Consider the following 21,641-nt stretch of genomic DNA (forward strand, 5'->3'; position numbering starts at 1 on the left):
TACTGCGTATTTATATTTATATGCATAATATATAAAACTTTATCTTCTATGGTTTATTTTTTCCTAAAGTTTATTAATGATTCAGTGGCAGATTGCCAGAGAACTGTCAAGCAACATATTAAAGACATATCTGACAGAGTTTAAGATATCCAAATCCCTTCCCTCAATTTCTTATCTTCACACACACACACTTAAAACATCTCTATAAATAAAAGAAAAACCTGAGCTCTTCTGTTTTCACTGTTTTTTTCCATAGCCAGAAATTTCTTTCTCTTGCCTGTCTCTGTACTCACTCCTAACACTGAACGAGCTTACCCAGACCTTTAAAACAACAGCAACAGGATTTGGGGGATGGGTAAAGAGAGAGTAATATTACTGTGCGGTTCTGTTGTTTTAAGTGATAGTCACTGTTTTCCACTGGTCAGGAAGCACCGCAAAGCCCCTCTTACATTGAGGGAAATATATGTCAATTTGTTCTCATGAACAGAGTAGCAGTGTGCCATCCCTGGACCGACTGACTTCTGTCTGAAATGCTGTTCTCCCCATGACGTGTCTTCCTGAAGAATCAAAGGAACCCCGCCTAATGGAGACTAACACTTGCCTTAAATCTACCAGAAATCTTTTATACTTTAAAATCCAGAAGACCATAATTAAATATGATCACAAATAATGGTCACAGCTACTAACACAAATGTCTTCAGCTAATGCTAGGTCCACCGCATTCCTGGAATTACATAGGTCACTATTTTGTCTTCTGATAATTACAAGAGGGTTCAGAACACTAAATTATTAGAGGGAGAGAGCCAGCATGTATCCTTTAGTAAGCAAAAATTTGTTTTATCCAGTTCGTTTGATCAGGCTGGCTTGGTAAGGAAGAGTTAAGGACCAGTGTGCTTGGCTTCTTAATGCTCATTTCCCAAATAGGAGGAAACGAGGTTTAACTGAGTGTCTGGACAGTGCGTTAAGCCTCTTGCCTTTGCTGCTCTGATGCAGGTTTTCTCCTGCCCGTGAGGGAGACAGCTCTTCCTGAAGGAGCTTGAATACGCCAGTGACCATTGACATCTGCTGGATGTGGCGGGACTTGCATCACTTTAAGTCCAGAGGGCTCCTGGCAGGTGCTCAGTTCTGTTTGGTGGTATCACGATGCCTCCTATAGGATGCTGAGTGCCAAATAAGAATTTAAAAAGCACTTTCCCATTTCTGTGGCGCTGATTTATGCCTGGAAACAAATTAGCCAGACGATTTCATTCCAGTGCTGCGTGCCTATTTAACTTTCCCACCTTCCTAATTTGTTGCTCAGGAGCAATAATTATAATTCAGAGTGCAACTTGTCCATGTTCTAAAAATGTGTGGGGCCTTTTCAGTAGAGGTCAAAAACAGCTTTTACATTTTTAAAATGAATACGAATTTGATCAATTTCTTAGTTTTAATTTTGATCATTAAGACTGAGAGTTATCAGCATAATTTAGGCACTTCTTAATTATTGACCTCATTTGCGGAGTGTAAGGTACTTACACAAGGTGACCCTCCCCTCCTTTAGCCACAGAGAAAGGAGTCATTAAGGGCAAGTGGTTTTGTGTGCATTGACATATAATTTTCAGTCAGTACACACTCAGAACCCAGGGGTGTGGGCTGATTGCTTCTAAGTAAATGTTTGTGCTACTTTTCTGTTACCTGGCATTGAACTAAAGTGACAGCTGACAGAATGACCAAACAGCTGATACTTGAGTATCACCAGCTATTTACCTGATGACTTTGTGTCAATACACACGCCTCACAGGACCCTTAGAAGTGGGGATGGGGAGACACGGTGTATGGAGGGAGGGGAGACCCTCTGGCTGTGCCTGGGAATCAGTTTGAAAATGATAATTGGGGGAGCAGGGCTTATTGAGAAGTCTACGGGTCCCAGTTAGGAATATTCAGGGGAAAGGGCAAGAGAAACAGGTGTTAAAAGAGAAGTGATGCTTTTGGTTTTTCAAGTCAAAATGAATAATTGACATACTTGAAAGCAAGGCTTGATGAAAAGAGGTTATTGAATGGAAATGAGAAGATAAGCTCTCTGAGGAGTGAAGTTTGCTCTGAAAGGAGTAGAAAAGAGGATCTCAGCAAGATGGAGATCATCCTTTTCAGGCATGTTCTCCAACTGGCAAGTGAAAATGCTCTGTCCTTTTGCTGAGATACTGCAAAATAGTTACACAAGCTGAGTATCATCAGCATTGTCAAGAAAATGACTTTATTCCACATTCTGTCATCTCTTCCATGTAGAACTTGTTGAAGACTTGCCAACATCAGAATGGCATATTTTCCTGCCATCTCCCAAACTGATCATGGGAAAACGTCCACTCAAGGAGGAAAATACTACGTTCTTGTTGTTGTTGTTCAGTGGCTCAGTTGTGTCCGACTCTTTGCGATGGACTGCAGCACGCCAGGCTTAACTGTCCTTCACCGTTTCCTGGAGCTTGCTCAAACTCATGTCCATTGAGTTGGTGATGCCATCCAACCTCTGTTTCCCCCTTCTTCTCCTGCCTTCAATCTTTCCCAGCATCAGGGTCTTTTCCAACGAGTCGGCTCTTTGCTTCAGGTGGCCAAAGTATTGGAGCTTCAGCATCAGTCCTTCCAATGAATATTCAGAGTTGATTTCCTTTAGGATGGACTAGTTTGATCTCCTTGCAGTCTATGGGACTCTCGAGCATCTTCTCCAACACCACAGTTCAAAAGCATCAATTCTTCAGTGATCAGCTTTCTTAATAGTCCTACTCTCACACCCATACATGATGACTGGAAGAATCATAGCTTTGACTAGGTAGACCTCTGTGGGTGGAATAATGTCTCTGCTTTTTAATATGATGTCTAGGTTTGTCATAGCTTTTCTTCCAAGGAGAAAGCGTCTTTTAATTTAATGGTTGCACTCACTATCCACAGTGATTTTGGAGCCCAAGAAAATAAAGTCTGTCACTGTTTCCATTGTTTCCCCATCTATTTGCCATGAAGTGATGTGACCAGATGCCATGATCTTAGCTTTTTGAATGCAAAGTTTTAAGCCAGCTTTTTCACTCTCCTCTTTCACTTCCATCAAGAGGCTCTTTAGTTCCTCTTTGCTTTCTGCCGAAAGGGTGGTGTCATCTGCATATCTCAGGTTATTGATATTTCTCTCAGCAGTCTTGATTCCAGCTTGTGCTTCATCCAGCCCAGTGTTTCTCATATACTCTGCAAATAAGTTAAATAAGCAGGGTGACAATATACAGCCTTGACATACTCCTTTCCCGATTTGGAACCAGACTGTTGTTCCATGTCCAGTTCTGACTGTTGCTTCCTGACCTGCAACAGATTTCTCAGGAGGCAGGTCAGGTGGTCTGGTATTCCTATTTCTTGAAGAATTTTCCACAGTTTGTTGTGATCCACATAGTCAAAGATGTTAGCATAGTCAGTGAAGCAGAAGTAGATGTTTCTCTAGAATTCTCTTACATTTTCTTGATCCAACAGATGTTGGCAATTTGATCCCTGGTTCCTCTACATTTTCTAAATCCAGCTTGTACATCTGGAAGTTCTTGGTTCACATACTATTGAAGCCTAGCTTGGAGGATTTTGAGCATGAACTTGCTAGCATGTGAAATGAGTGCAATTGTACGGCCATTTGAACATTCTTTGGTATTGCCTTTTTTGGGGTTGAAATGAAAACTGACCTTTTCCAGTTCTGCGGCCACTGCTGAGTTTTCCAAATTTATTGCCATGTTGAGTGAGTCAAGATGGCTGAGTGGAAAGACGTGCACTCATCTTCTGTGAAAACACTGAAATCACAACTAGCTGCTGAACAACCATCAACAGGAGAATGCTGGATCCCACCAAAAACAATACCCCATGTCCAAGGGCAAAGGAGAAGCCCCAACAAGACGACAGGAGGGGTGAGGGGCATAATCGATTTAAAATCAAATCTCATACCCGCCAGAGATGGTTGAAGTGCAGAAATAAAACCTTGTGCACACCAAGACCCAAGGAAAGGAGCAGTGATCTCCACAAGAGACTGAGCCAGACCTGTCTTTGAGTGTCTCCTATGGAGGCAAGACTCAGCACTGACCTGCTTCAGGGACAGGAGCTCTGGCTGCAGCAGTCCTGGGAGGCACAGCATGCTGGCATGAGTCTTTTGGAAGAGGTCACCATTACCCTACCATGGTTTGACATTAGGCCAAACTACAGGGAGGGAACACAGCCCCATCCATCAGCAGAAAATATGATTAAAGATTTACTGTACATGGCCTTGCCCACCAGAGCAAGATCCAGTTCTCCCTATAGCCAGTCTCTCCCATCAGGAAGCTTCCACAAATTTCTTATACTCTCCATCAGAGGGGAGACAGAATGAAAACCACAACCACAGGACACTAACCAAACTGGTCACGTGGACCACAGCCTTGTCCAACTCAATGAAACTGTGAGCCATGCCACGTAGGGACAACCCAGACGGATGGGCCACGGTGGAGAGTTCTGACAAAACCTGGTCCACTAGAGAAGGGGATGGCAAACCTCTTCAGTATTCTTGCTTTGAGAACCCCATGAACAGTATGAAAAAGCAAAAAGGACACTTCCAACCCCAGGTTGGAAGGTGCCCAATATGCTACTGGAGATCAGTGGAGAAATAACTCCAGAAGGAATGAAAAGGCTAAGCCAAAGTGGAAACAGTGCCCATTGTTGTGTGGATGTATCTGGTGGTGAAAGTGAAGTCCGATGCTGTAAAGAACACTATTGCAGAGGCACCTCGCATGTTAGGTCCATGAATCAAGGTACACTGGACAGGGTCAAACAGGAGATGGCAACAATGAACATTGACATTTTAGGAATCAGTGAACTAAAGTGGACTGGAATGGGTGGATTTAATTCAGATGACCATTATTATCTACTACCATGGGCAAGAATCCCTTAGAAGAAATGGAATAGCCCTCATAGTCAACAAAAGAGTCCAAAATGCAGTACTTGGGTGCAATCTCAAAAATGACAGAATGATCTCGGTTTATTTCCAAGGCAAACCATTCGACATTATGGTAATTCAACTCTATGCCCAATAACTAATGCCAAAGAAGCTGAAGTTGAACAGATCTATGAAGAGCTACAAGATCTAGAACTAACACACACACACACACACACGAAAGACGTCCTTTTCATCATAGGGGACTGGAATGCATAAGTAGGAAGTCAAGAGATACCTGAAGTAACAGGCAAGTTTAGTCTTGGAGGACAAAATGAAGCAGGGCAAAGGCTAACAGAGTTTTGCCAAGAGAACACACTGGTCATAGCAAACACCCTCTTCCAACAACACAAGAGAAGACTCTACACTTGAACGTCACCAGATGGTCAATAGCGAGATCAGATTGATTATATTCTTTCTACATGAAGATGGAAAAGTTCTATACAATCAGCAAAAACAAGACCAGGAGCTGACTGTGGCTCAGATCATGAACTCCTTATTGCCAAATTCAGACTTAAATTGAAGAAAATAGGGAAAACCTCTAGGCCATTCAGGTATGAACTAAAGCAAATCCCTTAACGATTGTACAGTGTAAGTGACAAATAGACTCAAAGGATTAGATCTGACAGAGTGCCTGAAGAACTGTGGACACAGGTTCATACCATTGTGCAGGAGGCAGTGATCAAGTCCATCCCCAAGAAAAAGAAATGGAAAAGGCAAAATGGTTGTCTGAGAAGGCCTTACAAATAGCTGAGAAAAAAGAGACCCAAAAGGCAAAGGAGGAAAGGAAAGAAACACCCATATGAATGCAGAGTTCCAAGAGTACCAAGGAGAGGTGAGAAAGCCTTCCTGAGTGAACATTGCAAAGAAATAGAGGAAAACAGTAGAATGGGAAAGACTAGAAGGATTAGAGGCAGGAGGAGAAGGGGATGACAGAGGATGAGATGGCTGGATGGCATCACCGACTCGATGGACTTGACTTTGGGTCAACTCCGGGACTTGGTGATGGACAGGGAGACCTAGCGTGCTGTGATTCATGGGGTCACAAAGAGTCGGACACGACTGAGCAACTGAACTGGACTGAACTGAGAGATCTCTTTAAGAAAATTAGAGATACCAAGGGAACATTTCATGCAAAGATAGGCACAATAAAGGACAGAAACTGTATGGACGTAACCGAAAGATAAGATATTAAGAAGAGGTGGCAAGAATACACAGAACTACCCAAAAAAAGATCTTAATGACACGGATAATCACGATGGTGTGATCACTCACCTAGGACCAGACATCCTGGAGTGTGAAGTCAAATGGGCCTTAGGAAGGATCGGTACGAACAAAGCTAATGGACCTGATGGAATTCCAGCTGGGCTATTTGAAATCCTAAAAGATGATGCTGTTAAAGTGCTGAGTAATATTGAGTAATATGCCAACAAAGTTACTATACTGCTGTTCCAAGATTGACTTTGTGACTGGTTTCTAGCTTCCTTTAAAAATGTTAGACCAAGCATAAATACTATTTTGTTAGTGACAGGTACATTAGCAGCATTTCTGTTCACAATTTATAGCATAGTTCTTCCTTTGAAATAAAGTGAGGATTATTCAGTATGAATTTCAAAAGTAGAAGGATAACCCTATGCAAGAGAAATTCTGTGAATTTGTGGAAAAGATAAAAGATCAAGACAAAAGCAAATGTAACCAAATTCTTACTGAATCTGCCTAAATCTCATACCAGCTTAAGCCTGTGTTCAAACAGATGAGAAAAGGCCCAGGTTGTAGTTAATACACTCCCCATTCTTCAGCCCCCTTCCTCCTTTGCACATGTGCACTAATATACTGCCCACCATACATTTCTTACTTATGCATGTTAATTAAGTTTATAGTAGAATTTCAAAAAGCAATAGAATGCTGCTCTCCAGGGTTTTTGCAAACTTACGTATGAAAACTTAGGAATCCCCTCTACCTGGAAAGGAGGGTCCAATTTTCACAGCTGCCCAGGAACTTGGACTTGCTATTTAGTTGAAAGTTTAGCTGAATCACACAGGAACATCAGTCCCTCCTAGCTATAGTTTTGTGACTTTCCTCTTCACTGGTCTTGCCAGAACCATCTCCTCCCTTGTCTTCTTTCCCTGAGAGATGTTTAGCTGGCTTGGCTTCCATCTTACCTCCTCACACCCTCAGACCTCAACTGCTTCTTTGTTTGAATATTCTGTCAGTGAACCATGGAAGGCTACCTCCTTCAAGGATGAAAAACTCATCTGGAAGATTACTAGCTTGTGCTGGGCTTCAGCTTGCCTTTAACCCAGGCTTGGTCTCTAAACTTAAGACAAAAATGAAAACAAACATGCCGACAGTAGAATGGGCCACTGCACAAGTGTTTGCCTTTCCCAAAGGAGGGCTTGAAAGGAAGAGAAGCAGCAGAGCCGAAAGGAGTGAGGAATGTCCAGCTTTTGGTTTGGTGGCAGGAGGAATAGCTTGCCCAATTTGACGGAAGTGAAACTCTCACCAGGTCTCAGGACTCAAACGCCATGTCCCTGGCTGCCTCCACAGTATTTTCCTGAAAGTCCATTAGTACCACGAGGAGATCAGCAGAGGAGCTCAAATATTTTTGTGCCACTTTGCGCATTATTCAATTTTTGTTATTCAATAAAACAGCCTTACAACCACAGTTTCTAATAGATTGACCAGCAGCTCCCAAAAGAAGTAAAAAGTACAAATAATAGGTTTGGAATTACTGAAAATCAATAATTTCACAATTATTAAAAATAAGTTAAATATGTCCAGTTTTTATATATTATACTTCAGTAAAGCTGTGAAAAATTAATATATATTTTCTTGAGGAGAACTATCAAGATGGATGACAGCTATATGGCATCATATGTTACAAAATTATCCCAAGTTAAACTTGAAAACTTTTCTCTTTCATCTGCCCTCGTTGGCCCCTCCTAGCTCCGTTACTTGAATGCAATACTTCCGGAACTGAATTTTAAAGTACTGAATGTAAATAGTCGTCTAAGGTGTAAAATCTTACACAGCACTTACAGGGTTTGATTTCATTCTGGCTTCCAGGTATTGGTTTCCATTCCAATTTTGCAGTCATTTTCAACAGCAGTGATGTGCTGGACATTTGCTGTAAGAGTCAGGTGGCTGGGGTACTTGGTATGGCAGTGATTCCCACTGCCTGGGAACCAGGACACCAAGTAGAAGAGATCTGTGTTTCTGTGTTCACAGAGAGCCAACCAAGAGAGGAGAATTTAAACTTTTTATTAATATGAGGAAAAAACAGTTTCTTCTTTGCATTTGACTCTGCATTGGATCCAGCATTGTTTTCCAAGGCATCTTAGTGGGGAAACCCTGCATTTATAATCATTGGATACCTGGCACTTTGCTTCTTTTTATTTTTGCCTTCACCGTGATTGGCTGCGAGATGACTGCAAATGAGATCAACCGGTTTTCATTAAGGGGCCATATGTAGCAGGAGTGATGTTCTTCACTCCATCCTCTAAAAGTGAAAAATAGAGCATAGCATCACCATTGCTGTAGCTGCACCAGGAGCCCTCTCCTCCCAGCTCCCCCCGCCCCCCGAAAGAAAATTAGAGATAAATGAATGGCAGAATAAATAATTTATGCTAATGAAATTACTGCAATTAGTAGTTCTACAATGACCCTTTTAAAAGCCACAGCTGTTAATGTCAGGAAGTGCTGTCACTACTGACCTTATCATAAGAGAAAGTGACAAATTGAGAATGCAGGGAAGACCAGTCATCAAAGAGGTCTGTTCTGGAACGATTAGAGTTTTCTGAAAAACAGTGTGAATTACAACCAGCTGCTCCCTGGCTCTGCAAGTCTCCCATGCTGTGCCATTTTGTTAAGCCCGATAACAATAGTTATTTTGCCCCATTGAGACAAGTTGTCTCGGGCCTCTTCCAGCTCTACCGGAAACCACTTCTTCCATCTCGGATTTACAAATGAAACTGTTGTTAAAGAGAGCTGTTCAGGGCAGCCGAGGAGCCTCCTCATAAGGATCATGGTTGGGTAGAGGCCAGATTTTTTTTCTTTGCTACAAGGAGGTTGCACTTGGCTGGGGACATATTTATCTATTTTAGAAAGGTACATGCTGGCTTTGAGTTCTGTTCAAACAAGACAGGACAGGAGTGAGTTTCTGCCCATATTTATATTGCCGTCAGATTCTTTAAAAAATGATCCCCTCAGGGATGTGAGTTGTATGGCATTACTTCCTTAGAAGTTTATATTCTGAATTCACTGTTTGGTGATACACGTATGTCTCAGATCAAGTGAAAACAAAGCATATTCAGAATATATATCGTTCTATATTTAACTTTTGCTTTAAAAACATTTTAGTAACTAGCACAGTGGATTTTTCATATGCAGAACAATCCAGTCTGTTCATATTTTAAATCCATTCAGGCGTTTTCCGTGAGGTTGGAAAGTGGAGTGTTTGGACTTTGCTCTGGAGGCGTTCTTCTGCAGCAAGAATCGGCCTGTCTCTCCTCACGCCCCTGGCTGTGATATTAATGGCACAGCTTTGAAACGTTTAACTGCACCACCAGCCACTTGTGCGCAATTTCCCCAAAGATGTCTGAGTGTTATTGACAACACTTTGGTAAATTATGTGTGACTTTCCTAAGAGTTGGTGTAGCTCATTTAATTCATATTAATTGATTTTTAGGCTTCCCTTGATTAATTGAACCTGGTTCATCTTGTACAGAATGCAATAAATAATCATTAAAATGAGGGAGATGTGACTCCACAAATTAAAAAGTTAACTACTTCAGAAGTCGTAGAGGACAAAACGGAAAGAATGTCTAGTGGGGAGTTCTCCAGGGACTCTTCAAAGGAGAGTTGCTCCTTTTTCTTTTTTTTCCAAATGAGAATGGGCGTATTGTTCTCCCACAAGCAGTGACTTTTGTTTTGTTTTGTTTTGTTTTCCCAGTGACTGCAGAGTTGTTGGTTTTCTTTGGCTAAAGCCTAGCTTGAAAGTGACACCAAAAATACTTCCCTGAGTACAGTGTCTCAGTTTCTCCATTTTCTCTTTCACACACTTGATAAAAATCAAGTTGTAAAACGCAGTGCTTGTGTTGCACCTTGGCTTTTGGGTTTGGTATGTGGAGCAGGGGTAAATCCTTTGCCCTGCTTGGCAAGAAGAGGTAACAAAACTGAATACCTTCGTGTCATCTCTCTAAACCTGTGGATATCTCTGAAAGACTTAAGTTTTTCTAGATCTACTGTAAATTGTGCTGGCTTTTAGAAAATAAATATTGTACAATTTTGCTGATTTTTCTTCCTTTTTTTAAGTTGGCATTTTTGTTTTCACTTGAGAGAATTTCATACGAATTGCAATGTGTACGTTTTCAGCCCCTGGATAAAGACTCTATTAGCCTTTTCATGGCCCACGTTCACACTAGTGTACATGAAATGAGTACCAGGTATTACCAGAATGAGAGAAGACACAACTATACGACCCCAAAGAGTTTTCTGGAACAGATATCACTGTTTAAGAACCTGTTGAAAAAGAAACAAGAAGCAGTGTCCCAGAAGAAGGAGCACTTGGTGAATGGTGTCCAGAAGCTGAGAACCACAGCCTCTCAGGTATGACCAGGGTATGTTGTTACTCAGTGATACCTGTGCTTTTACCATTGAAAAATACGTTTACTTTTGAAGCAGCTTTTTAACCCACTTGTGTAAGATGCCTGGTCCTAAAATCTATAGATAATGATACAGAGAACACAGAGTTCCCGCTCTCCTAAGCCTAGAAAGGTATCGGCCGCTTACGCGGTCACAGCTGGTTGGCTGGCCTGGCTCCGTGCTGGGTGGTGTCGAGATGGTGAGTGGAATGGGCACAGCTGGTTTCCCCTCATCTCCCCGTGCTCTGGGCTTGTTGGCAGATTGGTCTCAGATTCTCTACCCCAAGTGAAGGCATCATTTCTTGGCTGGTGATATGATAAGGGTTCCTGTGACTGGGATCCCTAAGTACAGCTGTTTCCTCTGACCTGTTTGATCTGCTCCTTTTAGCCAGCATCTCTGTAGGATGATAGTATCCAGCTTCGTCCCCAGCCACATGTCCCCCGCTGCCTTGAAGGCCGCACCTCTTGTCTCCTTTAGTCACTCCGAAGAGACTTAGCACAGGGTGTTAGTTGTGTGCACATGTCATCTGATTTCATGGTGGAAACCCAATATATGAAGTAGGTGTTGCTAATGTGAATTTACACATGAGGCTCAAGGAGTTGAAGACCACAGAGCCCATGAATTCGGAGTTTGAGCCCAGATCTATATAGAGCCCATGGCTCCAAGCTGCCTCTGTTCAGTTCAGTCGCTCAGTCGTGTCCAGCTCTTTGCAACCCCATGGACTGCAGCACGCCTGGCCTCCCTGTCCATCGCCACCTCCCGGAGCCTCTCTCTAACTGGTTAAAAATTAGAGTGTGAGAAGACAAAGACTTTCGTGATGGGCCAGCCAGGCCCTAGAGCTAGAAGGGGGAAAAAAATATACTTCTCACTGGTGCTCACTTCAAGGCAAGAAACTCCAGTGACCTTTACAGAGTATTTTCCTTAGATTGTATGCCCATATGCTTTGGAAGAGATTGGGCCAGTTTTCTCCCCAAGGATGCTGGTGGACAGTCCGTGCCTAGGCTGGAAATAAGGTAGAACCTGGTTGGGGGAGCGTATGTTGGCACCTTTCACCCAGAAGGATTCTCGGGCCACGTCCTTGAAGCATTCTAAGGGCCAGACACCCACTGTTCCTTTGCCCCTTCGTTTCATACACCAAGGAATGGCTCTTTGGTGACACATTGTGATCATTTCTGAGCAGTGAGTAGACGGACCACGATTGGGAAAGAGAAACCGGAGTGAGGAGGTTCCCAGGACAGTTTCCAGGACTGAGTGATGCAGAGAGAGAGAGAGAGAGTGTGTGTGTGGGTGTGGGTGTGGGTGTGTGTGGGTGTGGGTGTGTGTGTGTGGGGGGGTGTGGGTGTGGGTGTGGGGGTGGGTGTGTGTGTGTGTGTGTGTGCAGTCGTGTCTGACTTTAGTGACCCCATGGACAGTAGCCTGCCAGGCTCCTTTGTCCAAGGGATTCTCCAGGCAAAAATCCCTGGATCTTCCTGACCCAGGGATTGAACATACGCCTCCTGCCTTAGTAGTCAGGTTCTTTACCCCCAAGCCACCTGGGACACCCAGTGCAAATAATAGTTGCCAGAAAACTCCCAAAGAACATATCTTGATTTGTGCATCTTTCTGTCCCTTTAAAGAATGTCTTTCTTTGGTCTCCCTTTTTATATACAATTTTATCTTACTTTTTTGCCTTCTTTCTCTTTCATTTGTCTTCCCTCTCTCCTCCTGTCTTCCCTGGTGGCTCAGGCAGTTAAGCGTCTGTCTACAATGCGGGAGACCCAGGTTCGATCCCTGGGTCAGGAAGATCCCCTGGAGAAGGAAATGGCACCCCACTCCAATACTCTTGCCTGGAAAATCTCATGGACGGAGGAGCCTGGTAGGCTGCAGTCCATGGGGTCACTACAAGTCAGACATGACTGAGCGACTTCACTTTCACTTTTCTCCTCCTGTCTAATTCCACCTCACTTGAATCAAGACTCTTTTCCCTAGCAAAGACTTTGCTAGGATTCCTGTGAAGCTAAACGTGAAGGAGATCTGGGTCCCAGAGCATTTAATGTCCCATTGAATGTTGAGGAGCCTGTTGAGTTTGCCCCAGGAAATGTAACAGTATTGGCTAAGCTGAACTGCAGTTCCAGGCAGGGCTGGCACTGCACTCGGAGAGTTTATTTCCCTAGTAACAGAGACAAAAGCATGGGTTGTGGCCTCCTGGTTCTTCTCAGTGATGGCAGCATCTCATTCATAGAGAAAAAGAAAAGGAAAGAATCTGTGGTTTCCTAAAAGTCGTCTCAGTTGTGTGTTTATAATTTGGCGGTTGAGGAGAGGAAGAAAGAAAGGGAACAGTGATTCATGGTGACTGCCAAGTTCTTGACTGTTTGGAACCCCTGAGAAGAAGATGCACAAGGTCTTAATGGAAGGACTATTAAAGATTCCTTCCCATCAGATGTTTGTGCATGTCATGCTCTTAATATCAGAAAAGTGGTTTGAATATTTAATAGCGCCTTTGTTAGTGTTAGTCACATAGTCATATCTGACTCTTTGTGACCCCAGGGACTGTAGCCTGCCAAGCTCCTCTGTCCATGGAATTCTGCAGGCAAGAATTCTGGAGTGGGTTGCCATTCCCTTCTCCAGGGGATCTACCCAACTCAGGGATCGAACCCAGGTCTCCCACAGTGCAGGCAGATTCTATACACCTTAAAGAGTTTTTAAAATCAATTGATTATGGAGAGGAAGCATAGTGTCCTCTGTGAATAGCTGGAAAGCTGGATAGTGTAAGATCAGGTTGTGTGCAGGGAGAGAGGTCTTCATGTGGCAGCAGCCCACAGAGCCAGATAGCCATGCCCTCTGAAGTATGTCCTTACCGCTCTTCATGCATTGCAATAAAGCCCTAAGCCCCTTGATGGCCATGTATGCCCTCTGCAGATTTAGCATAGGTCATAATGGAGAGCCCTAGTCACTTCTCTTCATCAGTAAGACCTTGCCTCTGGGGTTTGAGTGGCTTTGGACATTTCAGACCTAACAGCTTCCTTACAGACTGAAATCAGTGCTTAAAATGATTTTCCTTTAATCTCTTGGATGATGCTTTTGATTATGGCCTGCCACGTGACTAGTTTCACTTGGCTGAAAAGGAGAAAGAAGCAAACATCACTGTGTGGCACGAGCCTGAGTTCATAGAGAGGCTAAAAAATCAGTCTTAGCTTAAACTCTAATAACACAGGTAGAGGTCATAGTACCAGCCATACCTCTAAGGCAGAGTGTAAATAACCTGTGTTGAAGCAGAGGTTGTAAGGATCCTTGCATATAGCAGTGGAATGTTGCTCACATGATGAAACCCCTGAAGTGTTTTTAGCAATGGAATGAAAATAAATGGCTGTGATTGTTCTTTTTTATGATTTAAAAAAAACCTAATATTTATACCCCTCAGGACCAGAAAAGCAGGGTGCTTGTGTGACATGTGCTCAGGTGGGGATGGCTGGGGGTGCTTCCTTGACTGTACAGACTGAGTTGAGAAGATAAATGTTTAGTTGGTGCTGACATAAATTAATGATGTTTTCCACAAAACCATGGAAAACTTACTCTGTTGATTCCTGTGTTTTCTTTAAAAAAAAAAAAAATGGGGCTGCATTTTTGCACATGGAATTAAAGTCAAATCAGGATAGAAACAGATGGAAGTGAGAAATTGTTAGGCATCCCTGAATTCACTTAAAATAATAAGCTATATCTGGTATTTGCTGTTGTTGACACAGAGTCATGACTTTTCCTTTAGGTGGGAGAGCTGAAAGCCAGACTTGCCTCTCAAGAAGCCGAGTTACAACTGAGAAATCAGGATGCTGAAGCTCTGATCGCAAAGATCGGGCTTCAGACAGAGAAACTGAGCCGGGAAAAGGCCATCGCCGATGCCGAGGAGCGAAAGGTCAGGCTAATTCCACCCTTTGGAGTGCGGAGCTATATTTAGCACAAAATAAACCTTTGTAGGTGAACAATTTTGAACAACTTCCCCTCCGGGGAGCATAAAATCTAAAGAATTATGATAGTTACACATGTAACAGCATTTCACACCATGATTACCACTTGACCTTTCTTTACATTATGCATTTTCCCACCCTTTTAGCTCTTTTAATGACACAAAAGAACAATAAATACTGAGCTCATTCAAGCATATAATGGATGTGGATTTTGAACATCAGGCCTATTTGTAATACAGTAAAGGTCATGAAGTCACCGCAGAGGTTTCTAAAGGTTTTCAGTTTTTAGGCAAATTGAACAACTCAATTGTTAACAAAGCCCATTCCGTCACTCTGCAAGATGGTTTTCGAATTTTGCATTTTAATAATACAACTTGAGGTTATTATTATATCCCAAGCTAAATTTGTCCTTTTCGAGTCCGTGGAGGCCCTGGCATTCTGTATTATGTTTTATTGTTGGAAACAATTACTTTTAAGATTATACAGATTGGCTTTCTTTGTGCTTAGGTTTCCAGTAATTCTGAAATAAATATAACTTATTTTGTCATCTTCTCTTACTGAAACTTCAGCAGCAAGTAGAAGGTATTTCATTTTTGTATATCTCACTTCCCGAGAGAAACAGAATGATTACTAAATGTTTAGTAAATAGCAAACAGGATAATTAGCAATTAGTAAAAAGCAAACAGAATGATTAATAAATGTCTTTTAAAAACTGAATGAATGTATATGTGCATAATTCTATTTTAAACAAAAGATTATAATCAAGGCTTTCTGCCTCTTTGCAACCCCATGGACTATATAGACCATGGAATTCTCCAGGCCAGAGTACTGGAGTGGGTAGCTTTTCCCTTCTCCAGGGTATCTACTCAACCCATGTATCGAACCCAGGTCTCCCATATTGTAGGCTGATTCTTTACCAGCTGAGCCACCAGGGAACCCCACGAAAGCTGGAGTGGGTAGCCTATCCCTTCTCCAGTAAATTTTCCTAACCCAGGGATCAAATCAGGATTTCCTGCTTTGCAGGAGGATTTTTTATCATCTGAGCTACCAGAGAAGCCCTATAATCAAGGCTTAGTTAATACAAAATATAAATTATGAATACTCATAGAGCCAGTGATTCTGTTGCCATTATACTATTATCCTGCATTAATGATAGCAGAAAATATTTGAGTTTTTCCAGTGATGTTACCATTCATTCATAGACAGATGAATTGTTTTCCTTTTGTTCTAATGTGCATTCAGCATATGTGCCTTTAACTTGCACACTAAAGACTTGAAAAGTGTATAGAAAATCAAAACACTAAATATTTTTTTAAAAAACTTATTTTTGAAGTTAAAGATAAGGCATGTTTGGCATGGCCAATGAGCATATAATTCCTAATTCTGGTAATAAATATTTCCATTGAGTTTCAGATAAGTGGAGGATATCTTTAAAGGTATATTTTTATATTTAAAGTAACTAGGTATCACACATGGTGTGATGATCATAAGCTAATTTTACCCAGGGGATATTTTTCAGGCATTAACAAATATGTGATGTTCCAATAGTTACTATTTCATAACTCATGCCTCCCTCCAGAAGATTTTGCAGACCCAGGTATCAAACCCACCTCCCTTATGTCTCCTGCATTGGCGGGCATGTTCTTTACCACTAGTACCCCCTGGGAAGCCAAAATCCATTTTTACAGATCTTAAATTATAACAAGTACTGTGGAGGCCTTTTTACATTTTTTAAGGGCCTAGATCTGATAGATTGAGTGTCTGATGAACTATGGAATGAGGTTCGTGACATTGTACAGGAGACAGGGATCAAGATGATCCCCATGGAAAAGAAATGCAAAAAAGCAAAACGGCTGTCTGGGGAGGCCTTACAAATAGCTGTGAAAAGAAGAGAGGTGAAAAGCAAAGGAGAAAAGGAAAGATATAAGCATCTGAAAGCAGAGTTCCAAAGAATAGCAAGAAGAGATAAGAATGCCTTCTTCAGCGATCAATGCAAAGAAATAGAGGAAAAGAACAGAATGGGAAAGACTAGAGATCTCGTCAAGAAAATGAGAGATACCAAGGGAACATTTCATCCAAAGAAGGGCTTGATAAAGGACAGAAATGGTACGGACCTAACAGAAGCAGAAGATATTAAGAAGAGATGGCAAGAATACACGGAAGAACTGTACAAAAAAGATCTTCACGACCCGAATAATCACGATGGTGTGATCACTCATCTAGAGCCAGACATCCTGGAATGTGAAGTCAAGTGGGCCTTAGAAAGCATCACTACAAACAAAGCTAGTGGAGGTGATGGAATTCCAGTTGAGCTATTTCAAATCCTGAAAGATGATGCTGTGAAAATGCTGCCCTCAATATGCCAGCAAATTTGGAAAACTCAGCAGTGGCCACAGGACTGGAAAAGGGCAGTTTTCATTCCAATCCCAAAGAAAGGCAATGCCAAAGAATGCTCAAACTACCACACAATTGCACTCATCTCACACGCTAGTAAAGTAATGCTCAAAATTCTCCAAGCCAGGCTTCAGCAATACATGAACCGTGAACTCCCTGATGTTCAAGCTGGTTTTAGAAAAGGCAGAGGAACCAGAGATCAAATTGCCAACATCCGCTGGATCATCGAAAAAGCAAGAGAGTTCCAGAAAAACATCTATTTCTGCTTTATTGACTATGCCAAAGCCTTTGACTGTGTGGATCACAATAAACTGTGGAAAATTCTCAGAGAGATGGGAATACCAGACCACCTGACCTGCCTCTTGAGAAATCTGTATGCAGGTCAGGAAGCAACAGTTAGAACTGGACATAGAACAACAGACTGGTTCCAGATAGGAAAAGGAGTACATCAAGGCTGTATATTGTCACCCTGCTTATTTAACTTATATGCAGAGTACGTCATGAGAAACGCTGGACTGGAAGAAACACAAGCTGGAATCAAGATTGCCGGGAGAAATATCAATAACCTCAGATATGCAGATGACACCACCCTTATGGCAGAAAGTGAAGAGGAACTCAAAAGCCTCTTGATGAAAGTGAAAGAGGAAAGCGAAAAAGTTGGCTTAAAGCTCAACATTCAGAAAACGAATATCATGGCATCTGGTCCCATCACTTCCTGGGAAATAGATGGGGAAACAGTAGAAACAGTGTCAGACTTTATTTTGGGGGGCTCCAGAATTACTGCAGATGGTGACTGCAGCCATGAAATTAAAAGACGCTTACTCCTTGGAAGAAAAGTTATGAGCAACCTAGATAGTAATTCAAAAGCAGAGACATTACTTTGCCGACTAAGGTCTGTCTAGTCAAGGCTATGGTTTTTCCTGTGGTCATGTATGGATGTGAGAGTTGGACTGTGAAGAAGGCTGAGCGCCGAAGAATTGATGGTTTTGAACTGTGGTGTTGGAGAAGACTCTTGAGAGTCCCTTGGACTGCAGGGAGATCCAACCAGTCCATTCTGAAGGAGATCAGCCCTGGGATTTCTTTGGAAGGAATGATGCTAAAGCTGAAACTCCAGTCCTTTGGCCACCTCATGTGAAGAGTTGACTCATTGGAAAAGACTCTGATGCTGGGAGGGATTGGGGGCAGGAGGAGAAGGGGACGACCAAGGATGAGATGGCTGGATGGCATCATGGACCTGATGGACATGAGTCTGAGTGAACTCCGGGAGTTGGTGATGGACAGGGAGGCCTGGCGTGCTGCGATCCATGGGGTCGCAAAGAGTCGGACACGACTGAGCAACTGAACTGAACTGCACCTGAATTTCTAAGGCAAAATTGTCCTCACAATGAGGGGGAAATGTTTTAGCAGATTAGAACTCATCTGACAGGTTGTTTCATGAAGTTCTTCAGACATGGAAAAGATACATGCTATTTTTTTTAATATCTGATCCATACCAAAAGGTAAGAACACTTTAAAATATTTTCATTTTATTCATGAGGCTCAGTTTAATTATAAATAACAAATATCTGAGCACCAGTGTTTTGTTTTGTTTTGTTTTGGCCTGGCACTTTTCTAGGTTCTTAAAGATATATAATAGGCAAGGTGCCTGCATGTTGCTTACATTGTAATGGGAAAGATAGAAGATGAGTGACAATATTGATAGACAAGATATTTTATGTTAATGATAAAGGCTATGATGAAAGCCAAATAGATGCAATAGTGGAAAAAACTATTTTAAATTGATTATGGAAGAAAGGTCTATTTGTACTTAAATTATGTAGAGTCAAGGTAATGACAACGGAGAAGGAAACGGCAACCCACTCCAGTGTTCTTGCCTGGAGAATCCCAGGGACGGGGGAGCCTGGTGGGCTGCCGTCTATGGGGTCGCACAGAGTCGGACACGACTGAAGTGACTTAGCAGCAGCAGCAGAGTCAAGGTATTAATCAAATATATGCCGTGAGCTCACATTGGCCATATGCACAACAATGTACTAAATTCTATGTGGTTCTTATAAAGGGGTGTATATGGATTCTTTGATTCTATGAAATTGTAACACATAAGAAGTACTTTAAAAGTAACAAAAGTATATTGCAACATTTAATATAGCTAAACAAATACTGGAGTTGGAAGACCGTCTTCCTGTACATCTTGACAATCCATATAGAGAAGCCAGTTGAAATTGTTACTTCAAATGTGTAAGATCATCAAGGACTATTAAAATCACAGGTGTTGCTAGCAGTGACTTCAAGTAAGCACCATTAAGCTTGTGAAAATTAGATCTTCCATCTTTGATGTATCAGCTCCAGGTTCTAAGAATCCTCTGATCCCTTTCAAATTGCCCTCTTTGTTGAGTGTAAGCCTCATGAGTGAGAATGCCTTCCATAGTGCAGAGCTCATATAATCTCTTGGAAAGGTAAACATCCTCCCTGATTTTGGATGGTCTTCAGATTTTTAATGTCTCTTTTCTAAAGATGGATGGGATTGAATTTTGGAGGACCATCAGAAATTTCTTATAGTCTGAAGGTAAGGGAGAGTCACGTATTTGTTGACTGGAGCTGCCGTAACAAAACATCACAGAGTCGGAGGCTTAAACAATGTTGTTCAGTTGCTCAGTCATGTCAGACTCTTTGCAACCCCATGATATGCAGCACGCCAGGCTTCCCTATCTTTCACGATCACCATCTCCCAGAGCTTGCTTAAACTCATGTCTGTTGAGTCGGTGATGCCATCCAAGCATCTTGTCCTCTGTCATCCCCTTCTCCTCCTGCCTTCTATCCTTCCCAGCATCAGGGTCTTTTCCAGTGATTCCGTTCTTTTCATCAGGTGGCCACAGTGTTGAAGCTTCAGCTTCAGAATCAGTCCTTCCAATGAATATTCAGGGTTGATTTCCTTTAGGATTGGCTGGTTTGATCTCCTTGCAGTCCAAGGGGCTCTCAGAATTTTCTCCAACTCCAACTTTCAAAAGCATCAATTCTTCGGCACTCAGCCTTCTTTATGGTCCAACTCTCACATCTGTACATGGCTACTGGAAAAACCACAGCTTTGACTAGATGGGCCTTTGTTGGCAAAGTAATGTCTCTGCTTTTTAATACACTCTCTAGGTTTGTCATAGTTTTTCTTTCAAGGAGCAAGTGTCTTTTAATTCTATGGCTGCAGTCACTGTACACAGTGATTTTGGAGCCCAAGAAAATGAAGTCTGTCACTGTTTCCATTGTTTTCCCATCTATTTGCCATGAAGTGACGGCACTGGATCCCATGATCTTAGTTTTCTGAATGTTGAGTTTTAAGCCAACTTTTTCACTCTCCTCTTTCACCTTCTCAGGAGGCTTTTTAGTTCCTCTTCACTTTCTGCCATAAGGGTGGTGTCATCAGCATATCTGAGGTTATCGACGTTCTTCCCAGCTGTATTGATTCCAGCTTGTGCTTCATCTAGGCCAGCATTTTGCATGATGTACTCTGCATGTAGGTTAAATAAGCAGGGTGACAGTATACAGCCTTGACATACTCCTTTCCCGATTGTGAACCAGTCCATTTTTACATGTCCTTTTCTACCTATTGCTTAGAACTGGCTTAAACAGTAGAGATTTATTTTCTCAGAGTTCTGGAGTCTGGAAGTCCAAGGTCAAGCTGTTGGCGGGTTTGGTTTCTCCCAAGGCCTCTCTGCACTGAGTTTGTAGATGGTCCCCTTCCCACTTGTCCTCATGTGTTTTTTCTCTGTTCACATACCCTTGCCGACTCATGTGTGTAACTAGATTTCCTCCTCTTACAAAGACACTAGTCAGATTGGATTGAGCCTCACCCTAACAGGCTTAGTTTAATTTAACCATTTTTAAAGGCTCTCTCTGTAAACACAGTGACATTCAGAGGTCCTGAGTTTAAGCCTTCAACCTGAGAATTTTGAATGGACACAGTTCAGCCCATAACAAGCAGTTATTGTGACTTTATCCTCTTGTTGTGACCACCACTAAATTTCATGAGCCATCTACAAGGCGCTTTTGACAAGTAGAGGGCAGGAGGAGTCCGGGGTCCCCATGAATGGGGCTGTCTTCAAGTCTGTTTTAATAGACGATGGTAAAGAGAAAGCACACACTCTAAGCTTCCCTGCAGCTCTTCCACCTTCCCCGGGTTGGGCCTCCTTAACCAGTCCCCAGGAGCCTTGTGGGAGGGAGGCAGAGAAAAAGTGCACAGTCAGGCTTACCAAGTCACCATGATACACAGCAGTTTCACAGCTCCGATAAGGCTGCACTTAGGGTGAGAGGGATTGGGAATGAGAAGTAAGTTGACCAACCTGGAGTATTTTTTTCATTTGCATTTGTGGGGTTTAGTTGTTAAATGTTCTAAATTGCCCTGTTTATCAAATTACCCAAAGGGATGATACTCCATTAACAGTAAAGGAAGAGAGAGTATATGTATGACCCCAGTCTTGGTGAAATAGCATTTAGGAGAAATACTCTCTAGGGTTTCTTCTAAATATTGAAAAATCTATGATCCCAAGTCCAGTTTTAAATGATACTATTATAAATGGTCACAAGGAGCATGTATAGATTCATTATTCCTTAAGGATAGTAAATAAACCTGATGTAATAACTCACTCAAATATGGTCTCTGTTTTTTCTATAGCAGAATTCTCTAACACATTGAAAATGTAGTATGCTTGGAGTTTTCA

General features: G+C 42.1%; 1 protein-coding gene across 1 annotated transcript in view; it reads left to right on the forward strand.

The window, feature by feature from the left end:
* The window catches only part of DNAH11 (dynein axonemal heavy chain 11), a 355,953-nt gene that overhangs the window by 202,425 nt on the left and 131,887 nt on the right, over positions 1-21,641 (forward strand). Inside the window, exons 56-57 of the mRNA XM_052639247.1 lie at positions 10,331-10,564; positions 14,343-14,489. Coding sequence (XP_052495207.1) covers positions 10,331-10,564; positions 14,343-14,489 — 381 coding nt within the window. The remainder of the gene's footprint in view (positions 1-10,330; positions 10,565-14,342; positions 14,490-21,641) is intronic.

The sequence above is a fragment of the Budorcas taxicolor genome, chromosome 4, assembly GCF_023091745.1.
Source record: "Budorcas taxicolor isolate Tak-1 chromosome 4, Takin1.1, whole genome shotgun sequence".
NCBI lineage: Eukaryota > Metazoa > Chordata > Mammalia > Artiodactyla > Bovidae > Budorcas > Budorcas taxicolor.